Source organism: Pogoniulus pusillus, chromosome 16 (assembly GCF_015220805.1).
Source record: "Pogoniulus pusillus isolate bPogPus1 chromosome 16, bPogPus1.pri, whole genome shotgun sequence".
In the NCBI taxonomy this organism is placed as follows: Eukaryota; Metazoa; Chordata; class Aves; order Piciformes; family Lybiidae; genus Pogoniulus; species Pogoniulus pusillus.
Genome location: NC_087279.1, coordinates 7880305 through 7900250, shown reverse-complemented (window position 1 = coordinate 7900250; position 19946 = coordinate 7880305). Strand labels below are relative to the sequence as shown.

Below are 19946 nucleotides of genomic sequence, written 5' to 3'. Positions count from 1 at the left end.
CCCCTCTGAAAAGTGAGCCCTCCTGCAGCCCATGTGCTGGGCTGCGTCCAGAGGAGTGTGCCCAGTAGGGCAAGTGAGGGGATTCTGTCCCTTGACTCTGCTCTGTTGAGACCTCACTTCCAATCCTGCCTCCAATTCTGCTGTCCCCTGCAGGAGGAGGACACAGAGCTGCTGGAGAGAGTCCAGAGGAGGCCACAAAGATGATGCAAGGACTGCAGCACCTCTGCTGTAAGGACAGGCTGAGGGAGCTGGGGTTGTTCAGCCTGGAGAGGAGCAAACTCCAGATGGGCCTTAGAGCTGCCTTCCAGGACCAGAAGGTATCCTCCAGGAAGGCTGCAGAGGGACTTTTCATGAGGTTGTCTGGAGACAGGACAAGGGAGAATGGTTTGAAGGTGAGAGAGAGCAGGTTCAGACTAGATCTTAAGAAGAAGATCTTCAGAGCAAGGGTGGTGAACAAGTTGCACAGAGTGGTTGTGGATGCCTCCTCCCTATAGGTGTTTAAAGCCAGGCTGGATGAGGCCTTGAGCAGCCAAGTCTAGTTGAGAAATGACCCTGCCCAAGGTAGGGAGGTTGCAGTAAATGATCTCTGAGGTCCCTTCCAACCTGAGCCATTCTGTGAACAGTAACACAAGAACTGGAGAGGTGGATACACACATAGGAGAACAGCAATGTGAAAACAAGGCAAGGAATTACATGAAGCAATCAGGAAAACTTCAGCCTGTACCAACCTAAATGCCTGGGATTTACAACGTAGATGGTGCTGTTTGGCAGCCTGGCAATCCCCTGCATGCTGATACCTGAAGTCTCAGTAAAGGAACAGAAAAGTTTTTGTCAAAAGTCAGCTAAAGATCAGATCATTCCTGGGGCTTCTTACATCTCTTTGGATACGTAAAGGTTATTTTACACTGGAAAGAAATGTTATCCTCACTACTCTGAAAGGGAGGGAGTATTTCAGAGAGATTCCACTAGAGAGTATGAAGTTCTGAAGACAAGAATCAAATAAAGCCTCATCACATTTCCACACTGACAGAGGGGAACAGACATGATTTAATCATTTTTTTGCCAACCTAATTTCTTAGAACATGTTGAGGCACCAGGCAGCTCTGCTAAGATTGAATTCAGAACAGTGCTGCTTTCTATGCCTCCTGATTTTCAAGGCCTCCAGTACCAATGTGGATAGCTTCATCAATTTTGTGCAGCAAAGGGTGGAAAGTTTATCTCCTGCCATGAAGATCTGGATGGAAAAGCACCACCTAGGAAGGATACTCTTGTGTCCAAGTATGAGGTTAGTTTGTCCCTGCTGCAATGCAGTCACAACTGATGTCGCTTGGTCCAACTCGGCAACCGGCCGGGACAGATCTCCCCCGGGAGTGAGGATGTGGTTCTGCAGGTACAGCTCGTACTGATCAGAGGGCATTGTTAACTCTGCACAGGAAACAAGACAACACATGAAACGACAAGGGCCAGCATGCCAGTGTTAGGATGCTTCTCATTAGTGCTGATTCATCTCTACAGCGGTTCATGTCCTGTAGAAACAGACTTGCTGTGATTGTATCAACACACACAAAGCTGCTCCGCTAGCTTCAGAGCTGCACCATCCACCTGCTGCCATCCCACTCTGCAGTCCTAACTTCCTGCTCATTCCCAGCTTCAAAAGGGGTTACATTACCCTCTAAAAGTTACAAAACTTCTGTCCCTCCACTCTGCGCTACCAGCTGATGTAGCCAGCCTAGCCCAGCAACATGTTTCTTGTCTAGTTTATACAAGAAAAAAAGAGCAAAGCCATTGTCAGCACAGGCTCCTTGTGAGCAGCAGAGGCAACTGCAAACTTCCCCACCTTGAAATGGGGTTAAAGCCAGCTATCCCACCTTTGTAGAAGTGGAGCACACCCATTTGCCAAGAAAACTTCTTCAGTTAGAGAAGTTACTAAACTAAACTTGATTTAACTAAGAGAGTCAGACAGTAAGTGTGTGATAAATGAGTACACCTACAATGACAGAGTAAGTTCTTGGTCTAGGTTCCCCTTAACCTTCACCTCCTTGACAAATCTGCCTTTACAGAGTGTTTGGACAGAAAAGCTAAAGAGCTGCATCATCATAAGGTCTGTGTACATTACACAGTATCAGTATCTCTATTTTATGTATAACATACAATCTTAAATATGAACAAAGTATTTTAAATGCAATTTAAAAGTTCTCATCAGTAAAAAAACTCACACAAAGCATTGAAAAAAAGTCACACACACACAAAAAGATAAAAAGGAACAGGCCAAACCTGTAATCTTCCCTTGCTTTACTTTCTGGACTCTGTACTGAATCGATGTTCCTACCAGAAGATAAATGTCATATGCTGGATTTAAGAGGATGTTTTCCAAAATAAGCAATCTGACTTCTGCAGGATGCACATTCTATTGATTCAGGGGAGAAGAAAGAAAAAGCAGGCAGAGTTAAAGCAGCTGATTTGTTTGGACCAGACCACGCAGCAGTAACTTATAATCTGTAAGTGAAAAATAGCACTTGCTGTAATTGGCTATTATCGGCTCCAATTTTGGCACAACAGAGAAATGCAAGCGACGAGGAATGCTGTTAGAGATCTGCTCTATGCATACGGTGTGAGGCTGAAGGAAATCCATCAAGTCTGTGTGGACATCAGTTTTCTGGAGAACACAGAGAGACCTGAGGCAGAGGCACAGCAGCTAGTCAAGCATCTAGACATTTCTTTTCCTTCCTGTAAACCATAGTACCTCCAGACAACATATCCATCATAACTTCACTGGGCAACCTGCATCACACTCACTGGTCTATTAAATTAGCAATACAACAGATAATTGTAGAGATTCCATTACAGTTGCTTGAGGGATGCTCACTGAAAATGTGCAGCATGACAGCAGTGAAAGATTTAAAGGAACTGCTAACTAGAAAGGCATAAAAACCTGCAAATAGAACAACAGCGTTTCAGTTGCACTTCCAGTATCAGCTCCAAACTCATTCAGAGAAAGAAATAATAACCAGAAAACTAACCAAGCTACAAGCACTGAAAAAGCCAGGCTGATTATCAGAGTGACTGTACAGCACAATTAGGCAGAGTTGTAACAAAGCCACACTTCTGAGCACACACACACACAGTGTTTGTGCCAGCTTACTGCTATTACCAGTACTGAGATATGCTTCCACTGAGCACTTGGGACAGGTATATTGGGACAGTCCCAGGCAATTCTGCTGTAAGCAAAAATATTCTCTACAGCATTTCCTGACTGCAGGGATGGGAAGAGCCTCAGAAAACCCCACCATTTTATAGAGAGACTGTTGAAGGTGCAGTATTAAGCTGATGCTAGCACAATGCCAAGCTCACAATGGTGAGAACCACAACATCTCTCTTGGCTGTTCATCAATTCTATTAGGAGGAAAAAAACAACAACTCTGCCAGCAGAGTTAAAGTGAAAGAGTCACCACAAGCTACAAAGAAAGAAGCAGTATGGATCTACACAACATCTGGAAGACCACCAATACTGCTGCTGAAATGATGCAGCCTGGATTCTACTCCTAACCCTGACAGAGGTGAGCTTTCTGACTTCAGGGCAGGACTCCACCTCCATTAAATGAAAGACTGAACATACTTCTGGCACTGACATCCTGATCCCAAGGTCTCCCTTCCTTGGAGTCCAGAACCTAATGAGGTAGAACCAGATACCAACAAGCATTGCTGAGACATTCATGTCAAGAACAACAGGAAATAAAGGTACAACCAATGCAGCAAGCCTTGTCTAGCTATTTATTGATTGCTGAAAAGATCTGAAGTGTTCTAGCTGGTTATTTCACAGAGCTGAAGGGACAATGCCCAATCCAGTATGATTCTTGTTATATATGTCTGTATAGATATATATGTATGTGTGTTTCTGTCCATATATATATAAAATCCAAAGACTATCAGAAGTAAAGAAAGGGGAAAGAATTATCTAAAGTAGACCACAAGGCCCTTTGCCAGAGTTTAGGTTAGAAATTATCTCTGGTACAAGCACCACCCTGGGTTGGGTAACTGCATCCAGCTCCAGCCCCTTCAGGGTGATCAAGAGCAACACTGTCATCATTTGTGGCATGAGCTGCTTCTCTCAGGTGGCCAGCACCAGAACAAGAGGACACAGCCTCAGGCTGCGCCAGGGGAAATTTAGGCTGGAGGTGAGGAGAAAGTTCTTCACTGAGAGAGTCATTGGACACTGGAATGGGCTGCCCGGGGAGGTAGTGGAGTCGCCGTCCCTGGGGCTGTTCAAGGCAGGACTGGACGTGGCACTTGGTGCCATGGTCTAGCCTTGAGCTCTGTGGTAAAGGGTTGGACTTGATGATCTGTGAGGTCTCTTCCAACCCTGATGATACTGTGAGCTGCAGAGTCACCCCAGTATGACAGAGATGCAGCTCTGATACCCCATGCTGGGGACAACTGTGCAGGGCAAGAAGACAGTACTTCTGTAACACTGGACTACGAGACTAAGAGAAGGAAAGATGAATGCAAGTTTCTTACCTTGTAGACACTTTCTTGTATTCTTGCTTTTATCTTGGAACTCCCTGTTTTCATTCCAGACACCAAAACAGTATCTCCTTGCTTGGCAATTTTTTCCATCTCTGATATATAGGAAGGTGGAATATAAGTGGATTCTGAGAACTTGAGTATACTGAAAGATGAACCACAAAGTGATCAGAAAACTGTTAACCCACCTTTGGAAACCAACTGAGAAAAAACACCAGCATATATTCCCAGCTCCTTCCATTTCTAAGCTAACTGAAGATGTCTGCCTGGGACCAGATATCCAAATTCTACTCATTCTTCATGATATCTGCAGCTAATTTCTGTGACTGATAAGTTTGTTTGAAGCCTGCGTGTGGGCTTTCAAGAGCTATCAGAGGACTGCATATGCTGTCTGTAATCAACCCTTTGCTTTTCACAGTAGGTGTAGACTGCAAAAACTCTCTGGATTGTTGTGGAACAGCTGATGTGAGAGACACCAAGCTTATGTTTGGAAAAGCTACAGCTCAATAAACCAGAATGGAACTCTGACCTCTATGAAGAAGCCAGGCTGCATTTAATAAATGACTGTGATAAAATTCCAAGCACAACACTCGTAGGAGTTGTTAGAAATTTCAATGAGATGTAAGAAGACAGAGAAGAATTTGCCATGACTGGCTAGTGAGAGCATAGAAATGGAAAGAGAACTCTTGTGTTAAGGGTTGCCAGCTTCTGGATGGCTTGCTGTGCACTTTGACAGGGCAATCAGCAACCACCAGTCACACTGAGAAGAGTTATGAATATTAAAAATTGGGGCAGACCTGGCCTCAAAATCTGAATCCAGTATTTGGGGTCTGATTTCAATAGCAAAACTAAGTGTTGACTGAAACCTGAAATTCTTCAAGTTGGGTGAGGTCCTTCCTTATATCTAGTTGGACTTAAAAACAAAACTCAAACCAAAAATTCAAGCTGAAATCTCTCTGCTGAAATGCTGAGGTTACAGGCTTAGTGCTAAATCTTTCCTTCGCACAGGATGCTTCAGGAAGATCAACAATTGCATCTCTTTATTCCTAGCTGTTGCATTAGAGCTACTTCAGGCTGCTCATTAACACCTTCAGTTGATAAATTAAACAGGCTGTCGAGTAGGCACTTTAAAAAGACCCCTGAAGCAGTCCCAAGAACAAATTCAAATGAGATTATACATGGTTCAAAAGGAGTCTTGAGGAGAAGGACCTGAGGGTGTCAACACGAGCCAGCAATGGTCACTTGAAGCCCAGAAGGCAGACATGCCCTGTGCTGCATCAAAAGAAGTGCAGCCAACAATACAAGGAGGTGATTCTGCTCCTCTGCTCTGCTTTCGTGAGACCTCACCTGGAGCACTGCCTCCAGTTCTGGGGCCCCCAGCACAAGAATGTTACAGAAGTGCTGCAATGGGTCCAGAGGAGATCATGAAGATGATCAGAGGGACAGAGAATCTCCCCTGTAAGGACAGGCTGTGAGAGTGGGGTAGTTTAACCTGGAGAAGAGAAGGCTTCAGCAAGACTTGGAGCAGTCTTGCAGTACCTGAGCAGGACTACAGGAGAGCTGGGGAGGGACTTCTGATGTAGGCTTGGAGTGCCAGCATGAGGGGCAATGGCTTTGAGCTGGAAGAGGGGAGACAGACTGAAGTTCTTGCCAGTGAGGCACGGGAAGAGGTTGCTCAGGAAGGTTATGGATGCCCTCTCCCTGGAGGTGTGCAAAGCCAGGTTGGATGAGGCCCTGTGCAACCTGGTCTAGTTGTCACTACCCATGGAATTATCTGATCATTGAGCTCCCTTCCAACACAAACCACTCTAGGATCCTATGAACTGATCCACAAACATGATTTCAGGCATCAGTTCACTGAACTGCCTGGAGGAAGATCAGTGAATGGAGTTGAGCCTTGGAAGAATTAATTAAGTGAACTTACCGTAAGGCATTGTGGGCATCTGAGAAGCCATCAGCCTCTGTGTCCTTGACTATTGTCCAGGCAAAGACTAACCCTGCCAACGAGCTGAAAGTGTTGCCTAGAAATCACACAAGCAGATTAAACCAAAGAGAAATCACAAGCATGGAGCCTTCCTGGAGCAGAAACTATGGCGTTTTTTTCCCCTTAGGAAATGTCTCTTCTCCCTAAAATAATGGACTACCAGAATCATTTCACAATCTACTTTTGGCATATGTAAGAAGTTCTGTTAACTGCCTTCTCTGCTCACAAGTTTAGCCACACCATATGCCACTTGATGTTCTGCACTAAGTTCACCAGACAGGGGCAGGTGTCACCACTCATCAGCCCCACACAACATTCACCCCTTTCCCCCTTTGACCACAAACCTCATCCTTTTGGCTTGAATTCATAGATTCACCTTAAAGGTTGGAAAGGACCTTAAAGATCATCCAGTTCCATCCATTCATACTACAAAACCTCAGACAGGTGCTTCTGTCTTCATGATTATTTCATCTGTTGTGTACCACAGAAACTAAGGCAAAGTATGTTTATATATTTTATATAGATAGACATAAACAATCAGAAGCAAATACAGAAGTTGGAGGGGTACATTGGGTGTTGCCATTTCAACAGCCACTCACTATTGATACACCTGACACTGTCTATAGATGATGTAGACTTTGCCATAGTAAAGGAGATTATTATTAATTAGATTGTTAGATATTAGCAGGACATTAAATAAAACATATCTAAATTATCTTTAATTTTGAAACACATGGATCTGAGATCCTACCTGGGTAACAGGCTCACAGCACTGCACTTTCATAGAATCAAGCAGGTTGGAAGAGACCTCCAACATCATACAGTCCAACCTAGCACCCAGCCCTATCCAGGCAACTAGACCATGGCACTAAGTGCCTCATCCAGTCTTGTCTTGAACACCTCCAGGGACGGTGCCTCCACCACCTCCCTGGGCAGCCCATTCCAATGCCAATCACTCTCTCTGGGAAGAACTTCCTCCTGACATCCAGCCTAGACCTACCCCGACACAACTTGAGACTGTGTCCCCCTCTTCTGTTGCTGGTTGCCTGGGAGAAGAGGCCACCCCCCACCTGGCTACAATGTCCCTTTAGGTAGTTGTAGACAATAATAAGATCACCCCTGAGCCTCCTCTTCTCCAGGCTAAACACTCCCAGCTCCCTCAGCCTCTCCTCATAGGGTTTGTGTTCCAGGCCCCTCACCAGCTTTGTTGCCCTTCTCTGGACATGCTCCAGCACCTCAACATCTCTCTTGAATTGAGGGGCCCAGAACTGGACACAGTACTCAAGGTGTGGCCTGACCAGTGCTGAGTACAGGGGAAGAATAACCTCCCTTGTCCTACTGGCCACACTGTTCCTGATGCAGGCCAGGATGCCATTGGCTCTCTTAGCCACCTGCCATAATGAGCACTGCCATAATGAACCCAGAAGAGGAATAACTCTTCACTCCAAAGAACTCCATTTGAGCACTTTCTTTCTAGAAACTATGCACCATGAGAAACTACAAATGTTCTGAAGGAGCAGAAAAGAAGCCACAAACTGAGACCCAAGATTTATCATGATTGAATGATCTAATGCTGAGGATTTCAGCTGCTAATTTGAAAGATTTTACAGTCTTCAGGACCAGCTTTCCTCTGAATTGCACTGGAACAAATAAATAGGGAATTGAAATCTCAGTATTTACTGTATTTTAATGTCTATTACAATTTCTGCTGCTCCTTTTGACATTTATACCTATATTAATAAAGATTCAAAGCAAAGGTATTATTGAATTTGTATGCTTAAAGGTTTATGACATTTTAAAGCCACAAAACTACTTCAGGACCAGTTGACACAAAGCAAAACCTAATGGTGTTCCTCCCTTTTCTCTACAGCTTATTGCAGACAGCTCCAAATCCCAAATAAATAGGATTTGGAACACAAAACTCTAAATGCACAGGGCAATATAATTAACATTGACTGAGACTGGATTATTTAACATGGATTCAAGTCTAATTTCCTTTGCAAAGCTGTATTATGGAAGGGATTGTTCCCCTGTACTCAGCACTGTTGAAGCAACATCTTGGGTACTGGGTTCAGTTTTGGGGCTCTCAGTGCAAGAGAGCTGTTAAAGCACTGGAGCAGGTCCAGAGAAGGGCAACAAAGCTGGTGAAAGGTCTGGAGAACAGGGCTGGTGAGGAGCAGCTGAGGAACCTGGGGTTGTTTGATATGGAGAAAAGGAGGTTGAGGGGAGATCTCACTGATCTCTACAACTCCCTGAAAGGAGGTTGGAGACAGGTGGGATTGGTCTGCTCTTCCTAGGTAACAGGGCAAGAGAAAACAGCCTCAAGTTGCACCAGGGAAAGTTTGGGTTGGGCATGATGAGGAACAGTATTCCCAAAGATCTCCCATGGATGGGTCCCAAGAATGGTCCCAGCCCTGGGGTCATTCAACACCAGACTTGCCATGGCCCTGGGCAACCTGATCTAGGTGGAGGTGTCCATGCAGACTGCAGAGGGACTTGGACAAGATGACCTTTGAGGGTCCCTTTCAACCCAAGGCAATCTGTGAAATCCCAAGGCTATTAGGGTCAAAAAGTTGCTGATATTCACAGCTTTTAAGTGTATCCTGATTCCCCAAAGTTAGACTGGGAAGTTTAGCCCCACAGCTTCAAACCAACCCATTGTTTCACTCACGCAGATTAAACATTCTTTGTGGGATTGGAATCACTGCTCATGTTCAGAGTCTAACTTGGGTGGCTTCCAAGGCTAATTGGTCCATTGAGCACACTTCAGGCTTTGCAGAAATACCAAGCCAAGAATCCAGCCTTATGCACAGCATAAGAAAACAAAACTACTTTTGATTATTAACATATTGCCATACATAACTTGGCATTCATTGTACACCGAAAAATGTAGGACAGGCTCATTAACTACCCAAACCAAACAACTCAACCTTTCAGAGATCTTTACATATCATTTCCTTTCAGCCCAGCAGCTGTCCTAAAAATCACTTTGTTTGAGTGTTAATGTGACAGGCTTGAGAAGTGGGCCAGTGCCAGCTGCACGAGGTTCAACAAGGCAAAGTGCAAGGTCCTGCATGTGGATCAGGCCAACTCCGGCCACAAATCCAGGCCGGGTACAGAGTGGTTTGAGAGCAGCTCTGAAGAAAAGAGACTCAAGGCTACTGGTTGCTAAGATGCTCCCCAGGAGCCAGCAGTGCTCTCATGCAGCCCAGAAGGCATCCAAGTGCTGGGCTGAATCCAGAGGAGTGTGTCCAGCAGGGCAAGAGAGGGGATTATGTCCCTTGACTCTGCTCTGCTGATACCTCACTTCCAATCCTGCCTCCAGTTCTGCTGTCCCCAGCAGGAGGAGGACACAGAGCTGCTGGAGGGAGTCTAGAGGAGGCCACAAAGATGATGCAAGGGCAGGAGCACCTCTGCTGTGAGGACAGGCTGAGGGAGCTGGGGTTGTTCAGCCTGGAGAGGAGCAAACTCCAGACAGGCCTCAGAGCTGCATTCTGATAGCTGAAGGTATCCTGCAGGAAGGCTGCAGAGGAACTTTTCATGAGGATGTCTGGAGACAGGACAAGGGGGAATGGTTTGAAGCTGAGGGAGAGCAGGGTTAGTCTGGATCTGAGGAAGAAGCTCTTCAGTGCAAGAGTAGTGAGACTCTGGAATAGGCTGCCCAGGGAGGTTGTGGATGTCCCCTCCCTGAAGGTGTTCAAGGCCAGGCTGGACAAGGCCATGGGCAGCCAAGTTTAGTTGAGAGGTGTCTCTGCCCATGGCAGGGGAATTGGAGTAGATGACCTCAAAAGTCCCTTCCAACTTGAGCCATTCTGTGATTCTATGAAAGTGAAAATAAACAAACAACCAAAACCAAAGGATGAAGTTCTTACCAGCACCATGGCTCTTTTCCTGATGCTCCACACAGCACGAAAAGCAGAACCTTCTGCTTCTGTTAAACAATTCTGCATTCAGTGCAAAGGCACTGACTTGTGTGCAACTAAATGGCACTTCCCAGATGTGGGTACTTCTCTAATAACTAAGGAGTATTAATCCAAGCAATAGGTGACTTGTCCTCAGTATCATCTCAGATGCTTGGTGGGACACGAATTAAAATGTACTCTTGTAAACTTTGGACAGTCTCAGCTCAAAAGTAACAAAGGCAGAAAAAGAGCAACCTGCTTCACATTGCTGCACAGCCTTGCTCAGCCCAGCTGGATCTTGATGGGACATTTCAACAGGATAAATGCTGGCATGTTTTACATTACAGTCTTAGTCCTAAGCTGCAGGTAGAATTGCTAAGAGCTGACACCTTTATCTCAACTATTTGAAATCCTGGATTTTAAAAGTACCTTTAACTCCAGAGTTAGGTCTCCTGGGAAAGTAAGGGGAAAAAAAAAAGGCAAAACCTGTTGGCAATCAAGTAGTGTTTGATTGTCCTGTTTAGGTGGTATGCAGATTTGACACTTAAAAACAAGGGGTTACTGAAGGGGTTGTCCAGAGAACTCCCTTTAAACCACTCAGTTTGGTTTCTATAGTGTTCCCTTGTGCTTGGGACTGCTGAGGCCACACCTTGACTTGAGTACTGGGCTTGGTTTTGGGGCCCTCAATCCAAGAAGACATTGAGGGGCTGAAGCAGGTCCAGAGAAGAGCATCAAAGCTGGTGAAGAGTCTGAAGAACAGGGCCGGTGAGGAGCAACTGAGGGAATTGAAGTGTTTAGTCTGGAGAAGAGGTGGCTGAAAGGAGACCTCACTGCTCTCTACTACTCCCTGAAAGGAGTTTGGAGACAGGTTGGGGTTGATCTCATCTCCTAAGTAAAACGTGATAGAATGAGAGGAAAGTGCCTCAAGTTGTACCAGGGGAGGTTTAGGTTGGACTTGAGGAACTATTTTTCCTCTGACAGGGCTAAGGCCTGGAGCAGGCTGCCCAGGGCAGTGGTGTAATCTCTATCCCTGAAGGGATTTCAAAACTGTGTAGATGTGGTGCTGAGGGACATGGTAACTTGGCAGTGCTGGGTTAATGGATTGATTTGATGATCTGACAGCTCTCTTCCAATCTAGAAGATTCTATAGTAATTCTTTCTACCCAACCCAATAGCTAATTCCACTCTAATGTTCAACTGTGCTGCAAACAAAATCAGTGACAGATCAGACAATTAAGAGTTTCAAGCAGGTCTCTTACCTTCAGAGTCCAAAGCCTGAATTTTTAGCTTCAGTGGTGAATCTTCAAGATAGAGTTCTCTTGTTGTGGACACAATCTGGATGTCATGAATTAGATCAACTATAGCATCACAGCGAAGCACTTGTCCAGTCACTGGAAGAAACATCAGAAAGGGCAAATGAAATCAGCAACACTGAACCTGCTCATCAACAGCACCGAGGAGACAAAACACACCTTAAACTGAGCCAAAGACACAAGACACTGCAGGAACCAAAATTAGGTCATGACTTTGGCCAAGAAACTCTTGGTCAAGTGGTGAATGTGGCTAAGTGAGCAAGAAAAGCAGTTCCCTTCCTCACTGAGCTTTAGAATCAATCTTTAATTGTGATCTCTGTCCACATGAAGGTACAGATACTTTGTCTGAATACCTGTAAAGAATTTCTAAAGTGCAACTGTCAGTTAAGGCTCATGTCCTAAAGACATTAAAAGAATTCACACCACAGACCATAGAATCATCAAACGGGTTGGAAGGGACCTTAAAGATCATCCAGTTCCAAACTCCCTGCCATAGGCAGAGAAAGAAACTTTCCATTAGCCCAGATTGTTCAAGGCCACGTCCAACCTGGCCTTGAACACCTCCAGAGAAGGGGCATCCACAACCTCCCTGGGCAACCTGTTCCAGTGTCTCCATCCTCACGCTGAAGAATTTCTTCCTAATCTCCAGTCTCAATCTCCCCTCTTCCAGCTCAAATCCATTGGCCCTCATCCTGTCACTTCCAGCCCTTCTCAAAAGTCCCTCCCCAGCTCTCCTGTAGCCTCCTTCAGGTACTGGAAGGCTGCTCTAAGGTCTTCCTGGAGCATTCTCTTCTCCAGGCTGAACAGCCCCAACTCTCTCTGCCTGTTCCCATAGGAGAGGCTCTCCAGCTCTCTGATCATTTTTGTGGCCTGTTCTGGATCAGCTCCAGCAATTTCACGTCCTTTTGCTGAGGGTACCAGAGATGGTGGGGTCTCACCAGAGAAGAGGGGCAGAATCCCCTCCCTTCCATCCTGCTCTCACTGCTTTGGATGCAGCCAGCACTCAGCTGTCTTCTGGGCTGCCAGTGACTATTGCTGGCTCATCTGAGTATTTCACCAACTGACACCCCCTCCTCAGCACTGCTCTCTGCTCACTCTCGGATTTGTGCTTGGGATTGCTCAACTTAGGTACAGGACCTTGCATTTAGCCTTGTTGAAACTCATGAGATTGACTTGGGCCCACATCTGCAGCCTGTCCAGATCTCCCTGGATGCCATCCCTTCTCTCCAGCACATCAACCTCACCACACAGCTCAGTTCTACTGTTCATATTGCCCACAAAGCAACACTGGTCCCAACAGCAACCCTTGAGGCAGGCCACTTGTCTCCATTAGGACACTGAGCCACTGACTGCTACTCTCTGAGTGTGGCCACCCAGCCAGTTCCTTACCCAGCCAGTAGCCCATCCCTCAAGTCCATGCTTTTCCAAGTTGATGACCAGATGATAAATCCATACTTACACCTTCATTTAGTGACTGCAAGACATTTACTGACCAGCTGGTTTTGCTTCTGTCATCATAAAACAACCAGCTATATTGTATGACAGACACCAAGGCAATTAACAGCTTTCCAAATGCACACCACTTGAATTTCCATTATATGTACTGAAAATCACTTCCAGTCACCCTCCCCCCACTTACTTTTTAATCTAATGAATTAGCCCATTTCCTGGATGCATCATTAACACTTATTTGAGGCCTCTAGGAAACAGAACTTACAAACCATGCCTAAGAAAAGTACCACATGGCTGTGCATGGAAATATCTATTTCATGCACTTTTGTGCACTCTGCTTCCTTTCTGGAGGAAGCCAGGAGGCCCACAAACAAGTAGGGTTGTGTTTCAAAAGGTTCAAACTTACTTATATCTTCAGCCAAGATGATACTTGTCTGACGTGTGGGCTGTGAGGATCGTGCCTGGACAACAGCCTTCTGGGAGCACTGCTTCTCATCCTGCTCTGCCAGCTCTATGCTTGCAACCTCTGGCCTGCTGGAGGACCTACAAGATCATTTGGTTGTATTAGCAAGATTCCAGTTACTGCTAGACAGAAAATGAGTGATTTAAAAGCCACCAAACCAATTTACAGAATAGTTATTACCTAGGCAGGACCCAATCTCCCTAAGAGCTGGAACAACAGCTGCTGGAGGCCTTCAGGAAAAGCCTAGAACAAGCAAACCCACACAGTGCTGAAGCAGAAGTGAAAATATGTTTAGCTGAAGCTACATTTGCCACTTTCAAAAGAAAATTGAAACAAAATTCTGACTACTGTGCCCAGCTCTGGGACCCCCAAAACAAGAGGGAAATAGACCTGCTAGAGTGGGTCCAGAAGAGGTCACAAAGAGCATCAAAAGGGCTGGAGCACCTCTCCCATGAGGACAAACTGAAAGAATTGAAGCTATTGAGCCTGGAGAAGAAAAGGCTCTGAGGAGACCTTAGAGCTGCATTTCAATAGCAGAAAGGGACCTACAGGGAAGCTGGAGAGGGACTGTTTAGAAGGGCCTATGGCGATAAGATGAGAGGCACTGGTTTGATACTGCTGCAGTGGAGATTTAGGTTGGACATTAGGAGGAAGTTCTGCACAATGAGGGTGGTGAAACACTGGAACAGGTTGCCCAGGGATGTGGCTGAGGCCCCATCCCTGGAGACATTCAAGACCAGACTTGATGTGGCTCTGGGCAGCCTGACCTAGTTCGAGGTCTCCCTGCATGGTGGACACAATGACCACTGAGGGCTGCTTCCAGTCCTTCCTGGTTTTCCCTGATGACAGAACATCACAATTACATGCTTGCTATGGGAGGCTCTGAAGAAGCACCAAACAAGTTGTTGGTTTTATTTTTAATCAAGAAATGTAAAACTCATGGATTTAGTCTGTGGAGCTGAAGTGTGTTAACACTGTGTAAAACATACACAGCCCAACAATCATCTTTGGTGAAATGGAGGCCTATATGGAAGTCTAAAACTGCTGCATCTGTTAGCTCCTGCTCTGACTTGCCTGGCTTCTCTATAGCCAGCTCCTTCAGGAATGAGATTGTGGGAAGCTCATACTGAAGATGGAGCCCAGTTCTCACTTTCTGTGTGCCAGAAACATACAGATGAGGAAAAAGTAGAGCTTAAAAGTTAATAAAAATCAAAGCTTTTGAAATTAATTGCTTAGAGATAGCAGCAGCATGAGCCTGAGGCCTGAAAACAGAGGCCTCAAAGCAATTCTTGCAGGCCATTCCTCCTGCAAATAGTCAGAGTATCACTCCTCTGAACTGGGTGAGCTGCTCAGTACCCTACAGAGAACTGGGTGGCAGCTGTTGCCCACAGCTCCTCACTGCAGAGTAAGCAGGAAAGCAGCCAGCCTCGACTCAGCTCAGAGCCCAGCACCCTGCCTGAGCCGCTCATGAGTTCAGCGCCTGAGCCAGCCACAGCTGCTCGCTCAGGGGCTCCCAGTCCAAGCTCTTTCACAAGGGCCCTCTGGAGGACTAAACAATGAAAGAAAGCACTGATGACAAAGCTGCTCATGAACCACAGCTCTCAGATGAGGACAGCCGCCCTGATGAAAACAGTGCATCATCTGGGCAGTGCAACAGATCCCCCAGATGGTGAAGCAGGTGAGAGTGGATGGATTTAGAGCATTCTTGTGGCCAATGTTCAGAAATCCCTGCATCTGATTCATGGGAAAAAGCCTCTATCCCACCAAGGAGCTGCAGGGGAGCTTCAGCTTGACAGCAACACCTTCTCCCCAGGTGTAGGTTTTACCTACTTTTATTCCTGTCACAACCAACCATTTGAAATCACTACGTATCACAGGATGTTCTGTTACCTCAGAGCTGACACCTGCAGTCCAGGTGAACACAGACAAGTCTGGTTGTAGCCACTGGAATAAACCTGCCAATCCTTCTTGGCCATGAGGACATGAGCTATGTCCTCATGGCTATTGTCCATCAGCACTCCCAGGTCTTTCTCCTTGGGGCTGCTTTCCATTAGGTCAACACCCTCACCTGTCCTGGTGCAGGGGGTTGTTCCTCCCCAGGTGCACTTGCCCTTGTTGAACTTCATGAGGTCTCCCTCTGCCCAAATCTCCAGCTCTACTGTCCAAATAGTCTCATGTTGCGCTGCCCAAACAACAAAGCCCCAAACGTTTGTAACCCAAGGACACAAAACTCCAGGCAGAAGAGTTTGAATTGTGGAAGCTGATGGCACTGCACAGGTTAATTAGACACTGGAGAGCACTGTGAGAGTTTTCTCTTGGGCAAAATTCATTAATTCATTGAATTATTCATTCCTAATACTGGTGAGGTCCCAGCAGTGCCGTGGGATTTGTTAGAGGACTTTGAAACAACAGCAGCAACTGCTAACCCAGAGCTTTCAAAGCTTCACCCCATCAAGGTAGCATGGAATGGACAATTAAAACTCCAATTAGAAACTTAAACCTGAAAGTTGTTTGTTATAGTCTCAATTTATAAGTATTGTACAGAAATATGGGCATAATTTGTGTACTAGGGCTCACACTGCTCCTAAAAGAATACCATTTATCTGCTCCTTTAGTAGTACACTAAGCTGTGTTATACAGTGGTTAATTTCAGACCAACAATTAGCTCTTTCCCTGTTAGTCTGCAGCTTCTAAGGCAACCACCAAACAGTTTTCCAACATTTAGCAAGTTCCTTTAAACAGTATTAGCATTCACCAGCATTCCCTGTGCTTGGCTGGCAGGCTTTGTGAGCTGAGCATGTGGGTCTGACTTCACACACATGCAGGCACTTTAAATAAGGATTATATGTATGGAATTGCCTTTTACCCTTATTATTTAGCTTTTTACACTGCTTAATATTCCCTGTCATTAGAGAGTTTTTTAAATTAATTAGAGAGTTCTGTGTTTTTACAGTCAGAAATTAATTGTGTTTACAACACAACAGGGGTTCCACTGTGGTTTGGAGTTGGTCTTTGAATACATGGCTGTGTATTGTAATACTTCACTGCTACAGCCAGCACCAACAGCAGTGCTGGAAAACTAAATCTAATGACAGGTTATTTCTCAGACTAGGAAAAGAAAGGAACAAAGACAAAGAGTTTGCATTAAATTTCAGCTGTAAACTTACACACTCCACAACTACAAAGGAACTTGGACTTGTGTAAGCTGAATGCTGGTTAACTCCTAGGGTAGCTGGAGCTGGGCACCTGAGATTGAAACTGTTAGAGGCTGGGAGCTAAAGAGAAGGGAGAACATCAGCTGAGTTTGTCCTTTGAAAAATACAAACACATTAGGGTTCATCAGCAACAGGATGTCTGCTGTCTGAGGCAGCTCCCTGAACTGAGCAGGTGAAACAAGGCTTTTCTGAGGTTTGCCATCAACCCACATTCAAACCCAGTTTCATGGCTGTTCATTTGCACACCATAACAGCTGAAAGATTTCAGGACTCCTAAGCACCACTCAGCAACATCAAAACCACATTCTGTTCCCAGCTACATCCGATGCGGGATCAGGCACAAACCAAACAGGCTGTGCGTGCATCACTCTACCCAACACACACTGGGACCACTACTGCCCACTACATGAACAAGAAAAAGAACCTTCTGCTTTAAAATGACACCAAGGACTGTGGTTTGGATCATCTTCCACTTAACAGCAGATCTCCACCAGCACAGCAGTGTGGCATACCGAGAGTCAGGCCTGTCACAGGTCAAAATTAGATCCTGAGAAGCCAGTCACGGGCAGCATTCCTGGCACTGGCTCTCAATCCCATACCGGCGTCTGCAGGAAAGCAAGGCAGGGGAGGAAGTGCTAGAAAGAAGAGTGAGGAGAAGTGCTATCAAATATCCCAGTATTGAATTCCCTCAGAATAAAATCTTGCTTGCTGAGGAATTAGGGACACTTGTAATTAAAGACCACCAGTCCTCTTGCAGGTTTCCACTGCACTGATGATTTCCAGACACAGAGCCACATGCCAGGATTGTATCTCCTGATCTACCCAAACCTGGCTGTTCTGGGCCATCAACGTGAACACATCCAGGATAACAATTTATAACCTGCCTTAAAGTTCAGGCAAATGTTGCTCTTTCACTCAAGCAATACTCTGTTGATTCTTTTGTTTCAGCATTTTAGATTTTTTCCAGCTCCTCAGACTAAACTCAGATGACTGAACGAGCAAAACCTCACCTTTGTGGAGAAGTACCACAGCTGTTGGATGACCTCACCTTTTAGGATTTGTATTAGGCATGTGGGCACATACTTAGCCAAAAGGAAAGCAGACAGTAAAGGTTTTCAGGAGTGTGGTAGGACTGGATTGACCCATACATTAGGTACCTTATTTCTGGTCACTCTTGGCACTGATGCTGTTGACATACAAAAATGCAAAGAAACACAAGAGCCAAAACAGCATCCAGGCAACTGCAGATGTATGATAAACCAGATTTCCCAGAGAACCAAGGATGTGGAATGGAACCCATTCCAAAGAAAACACAGAGGGAACCTGGCAGAGTTCCCTTTTAAGGATTTTCAACAACACAGTGGCAGATCATCCTTCTATTGTTCACTCAATCCTCTCCTAGGATGTTTTTTGCTGTACTGAGGAAACATAAAACAGCAAACAAATCCTCCATCTAGTACTGATTTAAAAGCAAAGGGAAGCATCACACAGCACAGGATGAGGCAAGGACAAAGCATTTGCTCATACTGGTGATGGGCTGACAGGCCCACTCCCTTCAAAGGAGGTGATGGCTGTTCTCAAAACTCAGCCCAGGTGTCCAACTGTAACTTGGGTATTTTGTCAAATGGACTGGAGGCCAAAAGCATTCCAGCAGAAGTGCTTACCTTTGTACCTTTTCTAGGAGGGAAAATGGCACACCACACCAGTGGCAGTCATCTTTCAGCTAAGAGAATGCAAGAAAGAAAGCCTGGTCTGAAATTAGCTCAGCCTGACTTCAGATTAGAAAAGAAAACTGAAAAATGGCAGTTTGCTTCCAAACCACAAATGCCAAATTTGGCATTGTTTCCAGTTATCCACTCTGTGAAACCTTCTCACTTGTAAACGTCTTTCTTAAAGCTTCAGTTACTGAGGTGAGACTCACACGCAAAGAGAGCAAAAGTCTTAACACATTTCATGGGTGTTCTGCAAGGAAAGCTGCCCAAAGCCACAGCAGTCCCTCCTCTTTCTGTCCTCCCTCCCATGCAGGTTTCACTTGGATTCAGAAAAAGTCTTTTAAGCACTAAACCTGTGTTGCAGGGACACACACCAGCCAGAATTTAAAAAGCATCATCATTTCTCTTGTCTCTTCAGCTCTGGCAGAACACCCATGTCAAAGACTCCTGCTACCCACTCTGGTTTTGAGCCAACATGCTCAGGTGACACAACAACACAGCCTGTCTCACTTTACCAACCAGGACATCCTACCCATTCTGAGCCTGTCCTGGTACCTATATGAGCTGGAGCCTGTTGTGGGACACCACATGCTGTGGAAAGCACACTCAGCAGTGCAGGAAGCTTCCAGAGAGACAAAGCATTTTGCTGCGGTGATGGTTTGGGTGTTCCCTGCCCCCCCCCACCCCCCCACTTTAGAAATCACCAAGACTAGACTCAGCCAGCTCTGGAAATATGAATGAAGCTTATATTTACAGCTAGCACAATATACAAGCAGATATTTACAGCATATACAGAAATATACAAGGTAAAAAGGTAATACAGAAACATAACTCCCCTCCCAGAAACCTGAGTCCCCAGGAGGGGCTCTCAACCGCCCCTACACCTTCCTCCTACCCCTCTCAACCTTACCCCAGTCCTAAGGAAGAATAGAAGTTTGGCCAGGGGGGTTAGGAAGCAAAGTGGATTAGTCCAAACTGGAGGGTGAGGTTAGAGAGTAAGATGCAGCTCAGCCAGTTCCCCAGCAGCAGCAAGACTCCCTTATCTATGTTTTGCTTTTATTCTTATACCTCTCAGCAAGCCTATGAGCGAAGTAGACATCACCACTGTTTTCCTTCCACAACCTGTAATCTAGTTCCTCTCACCAAAACATACTAGCTAGCTTCAAACTAGCACAGCTGCCTGCTATAAATGTCTTTGAAAGTAGGGAATGGAGAGCAGCTGAGAACCAGAGAAGGAGAATGGACAGCAGGGGATAGACAGCTCCATTTAAGATGCCACTTCATAAAAGGGACATTAACAGCAGCCTCACACAAGACAAAGTCAGACAGGGGTTTTTAGACTTGTGTTAAAACAGATAATCCACAAAACAACAAACTGCTCAGA

At 45.6% G+C, this 19946-nt stretch overlaps 1 protein-coding gene across 1 annotated transcript in view; it reads right to left on the bottom strand.

Moving 5' to 3' along the window:
* The window catches only part of NUP210 (nucleoporin 210), a 71016-nt gene that overhangs the window by 46660 nt on the left and 4410 nt on the right, over positions 1–19946 (bottom strand). Inside the window, exons 2-8 of the mRNA XM_064156309.1 lie at positions 13579–13715; positions 11667–11798; positions 6446–6542; positions 4516–4666; positions 2275–2407; positions 1267–1425; positions 729–797 (exon numbers count right to left, since the gene is read on the bottom strand). Coding sequence (XP_064012379.1) covers positions 729–797; positions 1267–1425; positions 2275–2407; positions 4516–4666; positions 6446–6542; positions 11667–11798; positions 13579–13715 — 878 coding nt within the window. The remainder of the gene's footprint in view (positions 1–728; positions 798–1266; positions 1426–2274; positions 2408–4515; positions 4667–6445; positions 6543–11666; positions 11799–13578; positions 13716–19946) is intronic.